At 35.8% G+C, this 11745-nt stretch overlaps 2 protein-coding genes across 3 annotated transcripts in view; both read right to left on the minus strand.

Moving 5' to 3' along the window:
* tlcd3ba (TLC domain containing 3Ba) overlaps window positions 1-1172 on the minus strand; it is a 30488-nt gene extending 29316 nt beyond the window's left edge. Inside the window, exons 1-2 of one of the 2 annotated variants that reach the window (XM_073842093.1) lie at window positions 1081-1172; window positions 263-432 (exon numbers count right to left, since the gene is read on the minus strand). The gene's annotated coding sequence lies outside the window, so the exon portion shown is untranslated. The remainder of the gene's footprint in view (window positions 1-262; window positions 433-1080) is intronic. The other variant, XM_073842101.1, reaches the window with a different exon arrangement.
* Window positions 1173-3657: 2485 nt separating this feature from the next.
* nlk1 (nemo-like kinase, type 1) overlaps window positions 3658-11745 on the minus strand; it is a 15790-nt gene continuing 7702 nt past the window's right edge. Inside the window, exons 5-12 of the mRNA XM_073833433.1 lie at window positions 11519-11625; window positions 9989-10074; window positions 9694-9903; window positions 9076-9177; window positions 8887-8973; window positions 7978-8176; window positions 7780-7873; window positions 3658-5859 (exon numbers count right to left, since the gene is read on the minus strand). Of these exons, the coding sequence (XP_073689534.1) occupies window positions 5811-5859; window positions 7780-7873; window positions 7978-8176; window positions 8887-8973; window positions 9076-9177; window positions 9694-9903; window positions 9989-10074; window positions 11519-11625 (934 nt within the window). The 3' untranslated portion in view covers window positions 3658-5810. The remainder of the gene's footprint in view (window positions 5860-7779; window positions 7874-7977; window positions 8177-8886; window positions 8974-9075; window positions 9178-9693; window positions 9904-9988; window positions 10075-11518; window positions 11626-11745) is intronic.

Below are 11745 nucleotides of genomic sequence, written 5' to 3' on the forward strand. Positions count from 1 at the left end.
TCAGATGTCTATCGCTGTTACAGACATATTATTCATTCTACAACTTTTGGTAAAGATTGTATAAATTCTCTAGGATGTATTACTGAAACCATATCAAGCAGTTTTGCAGTATTATACATTAAAACATCAGAGAAAGGTGATGCAAGTCAGAACATAGCACACTGGGTTTGAACGGGTTAAAGCATTTCTAAAAGACGCTAGAGAAAAGCAGCAGGGGGACAGGATCATATCAGAGCAAGCCAAAAAAAAAAAGGCAGATTACATTAAGGTTGAGCAGCGTCGGTTACGGGGAAGGACAATCCTGTCACAGTCTTCCAGAAATCGGATCACAAGGTCCAGGAGGCATCTGTGAGGCGGTCCACATGTTGTTGTTGATTTATCCTAAGCGCTTGATCCCAGAAAGCTGCACAGGTTGTGGATCGCCAGCACCTGCTGGGAAAACACACGTGTTAAAATATAATAGCTGTACAGCGAAGTTTGTCTGTCCACATCCAGGAAGCAAGTGGATCCCAACAAATAAGAGATCTGATCCGCGTCCATCTGGTCTTCACAAAGCTCTCAACTCAAGCTGAGTCAGCAGATCAAAAGCTGCAGTGGTCAGACATGGCCACAATCAAACATTAGCCTTGCAAATGACTTATTTAAATGAAAATGTAGGCTAGCCGTGGCGGAGAGCGGATACCTGCGCCAGACGGATGGAAAGAGAAGCAGGTATCCAGGCAACCACTTTGGTCCCCGGTTCTGCCTCTCTGACCACCTCACCAGGATTAGACAAAACAAGTGGGGACCGGGGAAGGCAGGAAAAGGCGGAATGGCTCACATTTGACTACAAAACATGTGCAAATCCCGAACCAAATGCCGAAAGTTATCTAAATAATGGCGTTATTCTAATTCGCCTGCATGCAAAGTAGAGAAAGAGAGTCACGATAGCTTCCAGGCTAGCGCTAACATGACTCAGAGCCTCGCTTAGCGGATAAAAACAGCCGTGGTCTTCCTTGTCTTTTTCGCGTAACCTTTAAATAGCATTAACGGAGAATTTAGTCAATTGTACACGGAATTACAAAAGCCGGTTTAACTTACTGTTCATCGCTCTCGGTTCTGAAATCACGTCTTTTCCACTGGCCCCTGTCCTAAATGTGTTGACAAGAGATTAATTTTACTTTTAAATCTGCACCGCGACTCTTAGTAACTAACTGCTGATTGGCCAAACGAGAAGGACGCGACAGATTTGCCCTTCATTGATTGGTCAAAGCTTTGATTGATAGAAAATCTAACCAATGGCGAGTAAAAACAAAGTGACCTGATAGTACAAGACCGCATTAACTATTTATGTCCCGACGTCTTTTTTTTGTCATCTTTCATTGTCTCAGCACTCCGTATTAAACATACACAATTATCAATATTTTGTATTAATAACACGTATTATTTGCACAATACACGCAGGCAGAGAGTAAGTTTGTTTACAGCTTTTTATAAAACGGAAGTGATATGAATAGCCCGAGTTTAAAGTCAGTTCTTGTATTTTTATGCAATGTTGCAGTGTTTATAATCATTTACCCTCGTAATCTTTAATCAAATGATTTAATAACTTATCAAGCAAATCTATTACATGTGATGTGATATAATTTTGTTGTGCATCTAAAATTGATCTCAGTGCACGTTTTACTTAATAGCTATTAGTATATTGTGTTTTTTTTTTTATATATATATATGCAATATTCCTATTGTCAGACATGATAGGGCAAGATGGTTAATAAATGAGCCAAGTTTATCATTATTAATAAATACCAGTCAGTTTCCAAATAGGAAATGTCACTACATACATCAGGCCCCTGGAGCCTAAAAAAATGAATTTGCCAAAAAATATATTTAATGGATGTTCTGCTTTTAGAAATCTGTCCTATGGCATTCTACGGAGAAAGCATGTTTCTAATGACAGTGATGATTTCTTGGTTCAGTGCGTGTGTTATACAACATTGCACAAAGAAATAGGTCACATTTCTTACTTTACCTCAACTAGTTTGCAGTGATAAGTCTGCCTTTGCACAATATGGGGTCTATAGTGGTCAGCTTTCACTGTATGCACTGGTTTGTGCCTGGTTTTTGTCTTACTTTTTGGTAAATCGCTTTGGATAAAAGCATCTGCATGTGGGGTGAGAATATATTTGGTGTATGTTCAAAATAGATTATCTGAAAACTTCGGATCTTATGCAATTTGGGGTAAATGTTTCTGGGTTTTACAAAAAGGAAATGATTTTTAGCTGTGTAGTCTCTCTTATATCAGTGCAGGCAGCTCTTGCAATCTGTAACAGCTACTGTTTTGTGTCTGGAAGGCAATATGCATATGGAAATTTTATGTAGATGCAGTCATAAAAAAAGGTATCCCAGGTTCCATTTATGGTTACTTTAGGGACTTAAGAACATGGGAAATGAAGCTTGAGCATGTACTTACAGTCAAATGAACCTGACGTACATATGGTTTAACAAATCTGAAAGAAACACAAAGCCTTGTATACAAAAGTCCCTCGGTCATTAGGACTTTATTGTAAGAGTCTACTCATTTGTGACCAGATTCATATATTTATACTACCAGTCAAAAGTATTTGAACGGTAAGATTTGTAATGTTTTTTAAAGAAGTCACTTCTGCTCATCAAGCCTGCATTTATTTAATCCAAAGTACAGTAAAAACAGTAAAATTCTAAATATGTTTACTATTTAAAATAACTGCTTTCTATTTGAATATAGTTTAAAAAAATAAATTATTCCTGTGATTTCAATGCTGAAGTTTAGCATAATTTCCAGTCACTAATTCTTCAGAAATCATTCTAATAATCAGATTTGCGGCTCAAAAAAACATGTTGAAAAGAACAGAGTAGAATTTTTTTCAGGTTTCTTTGATGAATAGAAAGTTCAGAAGAACAGCGTTTATCTGAAATGGAAATCTTTTGTAACATTATAAATGTCTCACTTTTGATCAATTTAAAGCATCCTTGGTAAATAAAAGTATTAATTTCTATAATTTCCTGATTTTTGGATCTTTCTATTCATCAAAGAATTCCGAAAAAAACTCAACTGTTTTAAATATTGATAATATTAATAAAAATGTTTCTTGAAGTGCAAATCAGAATACTAGAATGATTTCTGAACAATCACGTGACACTAAACACTGAAGTAATGATGCTGAAAATTTAGCTTTGATCACAAGAATAAATTATATTTTAAAATATACACAAATAGAAAGCAGTTATTTACTTAAATAGTAAAAATATTTCACAATATTACTGCTTTTGCTGTGTTTTGGATCAAATAAATGCAGGCTTGGTGTGCAGAAGAGACTTCTTTAAAAAAACAAAAAACACTTTTGACTGGCAGTGTAAGTTTGTCATGTGAAACATAAATAACATGAATGATAACTGCGTGAATATTGTAAATACTGAGTACCTTTACTAAATAAACCAAACTCAAGTTTAGATCACGTAACCTTAAAGTCATGATGAAATGAGAGAAGCAACAGAGAAACACATGCATAGATCAAACGGTTTACAATATAGGGAGAATTTTCATTTCTTGCTGATTTTATATTGCAAAACATCAAAACCTTTTCAAATCTTGGTAATGCAATTGCAATGAAAAATCAATAAGATGCAGAGGCAAGGTTTCCAGTGTCTGTCTCTTTAATGTCTATATTTTACCCTAATCCATGTCTCTTTTTTTTTTCTTAAAAACTTCAAGTATTTGTTGGGAACACAAAAAGTCCAAAAACATTTTTTCTTCTAAAATGCAAAGACAAAAAAAGAAAAAGAAAACAAAACAGATAACAACAAAGCAAGAACCATCTTAAAACAACTGTTCAATCATTTTTATCAAAGCCATAATAGTCATTAACACGAATATCAAGTTTTGAGTTTCATCTTAAAAATGTCTAACATCTATTATCTTACGACTAAAAGAAATTCACCATTCACTTAAAATGTTCACTTTCTGCTTGGCAGTCGGCGAGACTAAACCAACCCAGCCGATCTTCATTCCCGTCACTATTTTGCTAGTTTTTCTACCAACACAATAAAGTGGTCATAAAAGCATCAACTTAAGAAACAAAAAAATGAAAACCAAAAGCTAAAAAATAATATTGGTCACAATACATGGGGGAGAAAAAAATAAAATTCCTATAATAAAATTAAATAGCAACAGCACATTTAAAAAGTTTCTAAAATAAAACTCCTAATGCACTGCAATTGCAAATCCAAGTCCATACACACATGCACTGAGAGACATTATTGATACATCCAATCATGCCCTGCGCTTGTGTTGCCACCTGCTGGTAAAAGGCAAACGTTTACAGTACTGGGCATTTTTGAGTTTTGAGTATTCAGCTCTCTCCAGAGAGCACCAGCGGCTGCCTGAATCCACATCTACAGTCTAGTCCATATCGTACAATATGAAACCTGAGCTCTAGACGTGTTACTATGACAATGAGTCGGGGAGGTTTTGGAGGTATTACACAAACAGCAGCATTTCCCCAACAACTAATCTATAATCTAAAATTAACCATAAGCCACCGTCCCAACAATCTGCTCTGAAGGAGAAAAAGAAAGCAGACGGATTCAGGGAGAGACTGCGGCCCAGTGGAGCAGCTCCACACACACATACACGCTTGACGTCATTCGACTGCATTACAGTACATTTTTGATAAACGATTGGGTTCAGTCTATATACACCAGCTCAGTGAACTGAGGGCCGGTTGAGGTAATGAAATATTCAAAAAAGCACAACACTGCACATTCCCTAAACTCTCCGAAACCGCACAGTTTTTCAAAAACACTCGAGGAGCAGATGGCTCGCTCGTGCCTCTTTGTGCGCCAAACACAAACACCGAACAATTCGGACAAGACGACAATAAATTAAAAAGAGAAAATAAATAATATTCCATCTATCTTCTCTGCCTACAAAGCCTCGCCCAATCAGAGAGCAGGATACTGATATCAATCTCGTTTGGTCCTAGGAGGGGGGCGGGACCTTTGGGAAGATGCTCCAGGTGGGAACGGCACAGTACCTACGTTCCACAGATAAACACGTACGTCCGTCGCCTCTATACAGCGTTCTGATACAACTCTAATGCGTTTACTCGAGGATCGTCGAAACTCAAGAAATGTTGAAAACTCCCCCCTTAAATGCAAAATAATAACAGCAAAGAAACAAAATTAGTAGAAAATCTGAGTGATATCGAACAGAAAGCATTCGGTTGAATGAGGAAGCAGTAACAAAGTAAGAAGACTTAAGAACTTTTGGTTACCAGAATTGTAAGAATAAAACCTATTAGAACCCGCAGAAGGAACACAGTGATAAAAGTCTATAGACAGAGTTTGGAGATACACCGGCAGATGCTATGGACTTGTGGGCACTGTCATCTCATCTCTTAGTGAAATCATCATGGTCAGCGCAGTCTCGTCATTTGCATTATTCCAGATGTCTGCATTGCACAACATTGACGTTGGCTCATTTAGTCATATTCAACAATCCAAGAGATTTTCTTTTTCTTTTTTTCTTTTTTATCTGTGGAAAATTCTATTTCCCGTAATCCTCAAGCACACAGTCAGTACAAAAGTGTTCTCAGCAGCATCAGAAGCATTTTTCATCAGTGTTGTGTAAGTGGAACTGGAAACAATTGTGTTTTTCTGAGAAATCCCCTTGTTGAATCAGAATGAGTGCTGAGAATTCGTTCGAAAGCATGTGATCCATCAAGAACCATCTTCATCTCCAATGCATGCTTGCTCCTATGATCCACATTTCCTAGAATCCACCTCCTCCCTCATCTCTCTTCTTTCCTTGATACTTTTGAAGAATGCCAGGCTGTGGATCTGTTACAGAAATAATACAATAACGGTTTAAAGGATTAGTTCACTCCAGAATTAAATTTCTTGTCAATTTAAGTTCATGTCTTTCTTTCTTCAGTCCAAAAATGTTTTTTGAGGAATACATTTCAGGATTTTTCTCCATATAGTGGATTTCATTGGGGATCAGTGGGTTGAAGGTGCAAATTGTAGTTTTAATGCAGCTTCAAAGAGCTCTTCACGATCCCAGCCAAGGAATAAGGTTCTTATCTAGCAAAATCGCTCATTTTCAGAAAATAAATAAATAAATACTTTAACCAAAAATGCTTGTCTTGCATCACATAATCACATTGGAAAGGTCATGTGTCACATAGGCGGAAGTAATGACCCAGTGTTTACAAAGCGAATGTGCAAAGAAAGTCAAACGATACAGATATAACGGTATTATCAAAATCATAATATCGCAATAGCAAAACTGTCTCAAATCCATTGTGTTCACATGACGATATGAAAACGACAGGTCTTCCAGGCAAAAAGGGTAGTTTTTAAACCATATTTAAACCGTTCTAACAAAAAAGGTCTTTAAAGTTGTGTTTTGGGCCATTTTGCTTTAGCACATCAAGTTTGTTTTCGCTGCATGTTTCAAAGCGAAGTGTGCACTTCGTTCAGGTGATCAGCTCGTGATCCGGTGTTTTCCGCACCTCAGAACAGCTCAGTTTACAGTGAATGCAGTGAACTTGTTTATTGTATGTGCTCTGAGTTTAGTGCGTGTTTGGGAACGCAACGGCTTTATTTTCACAGCAGACGGCCATTTCCATCAAAATAAAAGTTAATAAAAAGAGGGTTGAGTCCCCTTTAAAGTTTAGGTACAAGCCAATTCACAGACTTTTTTCTGACTTTAGTTTTTTTTAGTTAAGAACATGGGTTGGAACTCTTAGGCCTGGTTTCACAGGCAGGGCTTAGACTAAGCCAGGATTAACCCATAGTACAATTAGGACATTTAACTAATATTTATAAACATGCTTAGAAAAACATATTACTGGTGAGCATCTTGAGACAAAACAAAGGCACCGATATAATTTAAGATCAGTCAGTGCAAGTTTCTTTCGGTTAAAACAGCTCAGACTTACATTTTAGTCTTAGACTAGGCTTAAGCCTTGTCTGTGAAACTGGCGGTAAATTTTGAACTCTCAAAGTGCAATAGATAGAATAATTAAACTGTAAAATTTACCAAATTTTCTTCATTTATTATTATAATTTTTTTTTTTTTTTATAAATCACAATAGATATTGTATCCTAGACTTCATATCGAGATATTATATTAGAACCATATTATATTAGAAAATAAGATGGATTTTTTTGGCCCTACCCTACTTTTTTCAACCAATGTACAAAGACAAATAGCTAACCATGTGTGACCTTTCCAACTTGATTATGTACTGCATGAAGTTGTAGTTTGCATTGCAAAGCTAGTGCAAGACGAGAATTTGCGATTAAAAAGTATACACATTTACAGTATATACATTTTTGTCTTTTTTTTAGAAAATGAGTGACCGTTTGACTAATAAGACCTTAATTCCTCAGCTGGAAATGTGTAGAGCCCTTTTGAGCTGCATTGAAACTGCAATTTGGACGTTCAACCCATTGATCCCCACTATATGGAGAAAAATCCTGGAATGTTTTCCTCAAAAACTTTAATTTCTTTTTGACTGAAGAAAGACAGGCATGAACATTTTGTAGATGTATTTATAAATATAAATACAGATAAATAAATGTGAATTTTCCGCATTTTTTGACCAAATCTTTTTGTTGATTATTGGTAAGAGATGCCCTTTGGATTTTTTTTGAAAACGGGCAGGTGTTCCACCCCCCTATCATTTTTAATTTTAAGTGCATGTACTGAAAAAAGGAATTGATTTGTCAGAAACCGCTTGTTCTTATACTCACCTAATAAAGGTTTTGAAGGCTGCACTCTGGGGATTGATGCACAAAGGCACGCGTTTGCCTTGCTGGTGCTCTGTTATAAAACGGTGGATGAGCTCTGAGGCGAAGAGAGAAAACAGGTCATCAAAATAGGTCCTTCGTGTCAAAAGATGATGAAGATTTAAACGTAACAACGGGCCAGAGTCATAAAAAGAGAGTCACCTTTGCCCTGCCAGACGGAGTGCATGCTCTGCTCATAGTTGTGGCTGAAAGGTCGATCCGCAGGCGGCTCAAAGTCCCGGGTGTACACTCTACCACTGGGCACAGAGTAACAGCACTTACACATGCAGGTGTGGTACCGCAGACGACCCTCATCCAAGTACGGATGAGACAAAGCATCACTGCCCGAGATGCGCTTAGCCTATAAATGGAAACAGATACAAACTATTACCTGAAGAATAATAATAAAAAAATCCTATTAGAATGATTTCTAAAGGATCATGTGACACTGAAGACTAGAGTAATGATGCTGAAAATTCAGCTTTGAAATCACAGGAATAAATTACATTTTTTTTAAAAATATTCAAATAGAAAACATGTACACTACCAGTAAAAACTTTTAGAACAGTAGGATTTAAAAAAAATTTAAGTCGTCTCTTATGCTCACCAAGCCTGCATTTTTAAAATATTTTTACTATTTAAAATAAGTGTCATCTATTTGAATATATTTTAAAATATATATTTTTTCCTGTGATTAAAGCTAAATTTTAATACACTGGTAGTGTATTCTAAATTGTAATAATATCAACGATGATACACTGTATTTTCATTATTCATACAAAAATCACATTTAAACCATACAACAAACATTACAATTACATACAGTATATTTATTTTAAAATTTACATAAACCATTAAGAAAATTTGTCATTGTATGTTCTTCCAGTTTCGTGAGATTAAGCCATTTATGGAAGAATGTGCTTTAAATGCAAACGTTATAAAATACAGACACTTAGAAGTATGTATAAGGTCTTAAATTAACTATTACTTTAAGTATAGGCCATACATACATAAAGGCATTTTGCCAAAATGTAGTCAGTAATCACTGTGATCTAGAAAAGTCATACTCACTGGATCGAAAACTAGCATGCGGCACAAAAGATGAACAGCTTCATGTGTTGCTCCATCTGACAACATGTACAGAACAGACAGCGAGGGCTAAGAGAGAAAAGGCACAAATGAATGTTAGAATATTGTATTTGATTTGAGAATTACATGCACTAATGCACTAATAAATAATTGTAAAGGTGGATACTGAACTGGTTTGTGGGGTCCTCTAAGAATGTGCGCTCGCGCTCCTTCACACGCCGATGCCATGGCAGAAAGAGGAGGAGTCCCCAGGAGATCAGTGATCAGATCCAACTGAGAGAAAAAGAGGAGAAATAAGACACTTGAATTAAGTTAAAAGAGCCTCATTTTCAGCAAGATTAGAGTGTGTATTAAAAAAAGATCCAATAATGCTGTATATACTAGCATTTGTGTGTATTAACATTTTGAGGTTGGTATGTTCAACAAAGCTGTATTTATTATTTCATAAAAAAACATTAAACACTAACATTGTGAAATATTGTTACAATTAAAAAAAAAAGTTCAATTTGAATATATTTTTAAACGTAATTCCTTTGTTGCAAAACTGAATTTTAAGTATAAGTACTCCAGTCTTCAGTGTCTCATGATCCTTCAAAAAATATTCTAATATATTTGTTGGCTGCTCAAGAAACATTATAATCAAATCTTAACAGAATTCTTCTTAATGTTTACAGAATTCTTTAATAAACAGAACTAATAAAATTGACTTAAATTTAATGCATGAATAAAAATATTTCTTTCAAAAAGGTTAGCAACCTCACACTTTTGAACAGTAGTGTATGTCATTACCTGTTGTATGGGGCTCTGAGCCTGGAAAAGAATACGTCTGCCCAGCAACTCTGCGAAGATACAGCCTACAGACCAGACATCTATCGATGAAGTGTAATGCTGGCATCCCATCAGAACCTCCGGAGCACGGTAATACTGCGTCACCACCTCCTGGGTCATGTGACGAGTAGGATCCGGCTCCTCCACTCGCGCCAGACCAAAGTCACAAATCTAAAGGGAAGGAAAAGTGACATTTCTCACTTTGCCATTATTATTTGATTGAGCACATTTGATGTACACGTGTGCGGTTTGGTACCTTAAGCAGACAGTTGCTGTTGACCAGCAGGTTCCCTGGTTTGATGTCTCTGTGCAGAATACCTGCAGAATGCAGGTACTTCAGCCCTAAGGGAAAGAGAGAGAGAGAGGGGATATCTCATATGTGACCCTGCACCACAAAATCAGTCTTAAGTCGCTGGGGTATATTTGTAGCAATAGCCAAAAATACATAGTATGGGTCAAAATTATACATTTTTCTTTTATGAAGATCATTAGGATATAAGTACAGATCATGTTCCATGAAGATACTTTGTACATTATAATATCGTAAATATATCAAAATGTAATTTTTTGATTAGTAATATGCATTGCTAAGAACTTCATTTAGACAACTTTAAAGGCGTTTTTCTCAATATTTAGATTTTTTTGCACCCTCAGATTCCAGATTTTCAAAAAGTTGTATCACGGCCAGATATCGTGCTATCCTAACAAACCATACATTGATGGAAAGCGTATTTATTGAGATTCATGCATCATATAAATCCATCAATGTCAAAAAACTGACACTTGACTGGTTTTGTGGTCCAGGGTCACATATAGGACATCGATAGGAAGAACAATACTAACATATCACACAATCAAATGCCAGCTTTACTGATTAGGAAACTAAAACTTCCCGCACTTGCTAATAACAACATCCATGTTATTATAAGTGCTTTGCCTTTATTAGTTTAGTATACTCTAACATTCAAAATTTTAGGGTCAGTAAGATTTTTCATTTATGAAAGAAACCAATAATTTTATTCATCTACGACACAATAAGTGTGACATTTATAATCTTACAAAAAACATTCCATTGCAAAATCATGCTGTTCTTCTGAACTTTATATTCACATAAACCTTTAAAAAAAAAAAGTTTTCACAAAGATATTAATAATATAAAATGTCATTAATAATAAGAAGTAATGTCAGCATGCTAAAACGATTTGTGAAGGATCATGTGACACTGGAGAGTGCAGAAATGTTGCTGAAAATTTCGTTTTGCAACCACAGGAATAAATTATTAAAATATATTAATACAGAAAACACTTATTTTAAATGGCAATAATATGTTACATCATTACTGACTAATTTTGATCAAATAAATGCAGCTTGGATCAGCATAATAGACTTCTTTAAAAAACATCTCACCAACCCTGAACTTCTGAATGCTAGTGTATTCAAATAAAGTCTCACCTAAAATAATAATAAAAATTACACATCAACCTCATCTACGATGCTATTAATATTACCATTTCAGCCTCAGCTAAAAGATTCATTGGACTCTCCCAGCAACAAGAGTAAAAATTGCCCCAAACAAGATTAACAGTTCCGTAGGATTTTGCTAACAAATTTTATTTTCAGAACATAAGATTAAAGCTTCCCAGGCCGATTACAAGGTCAGAGATAATCCCATTCTCCAACGCAGGCACAAAACACATCAATCTTTCATCTGTCCTGATTAAATAATCCAGATTCTCCCCAAAAAAAGAAGGGGGAAAAAAAGTGACACATGCCCATGTGAACTCACCCCTGAGTATCTGGTAGAGGAACACCTTGATGTGATCGGTGGTGAGAGGCTGAGGGGAAACGATGACTTTATGTAGGTCACTCTGCATGAGCTCAGTGATCACGTATCTACATCACAGACCCAGTTAAGAAAACAACTGACCTGCAAAACATCTACAGCCACAATAACTACTATGAGGGAGAAAAAAAAGAAAACTAGCAATGGGTGGAATTTAAATAAATAAACAA

This window comes from Garra rufa, chromosome 1 (assembly GCF_049309525.1).
Source record: "Garra rufa chromosome 1, GarRuf1.0, whole genome shotgun sequence".
Classification (NCBI taxonomy): Eukaryota; Metazoa; Chordata; class Actinopteri; order Cypriniformes; family Cyprinidae; genus Garra; species Garra rufa.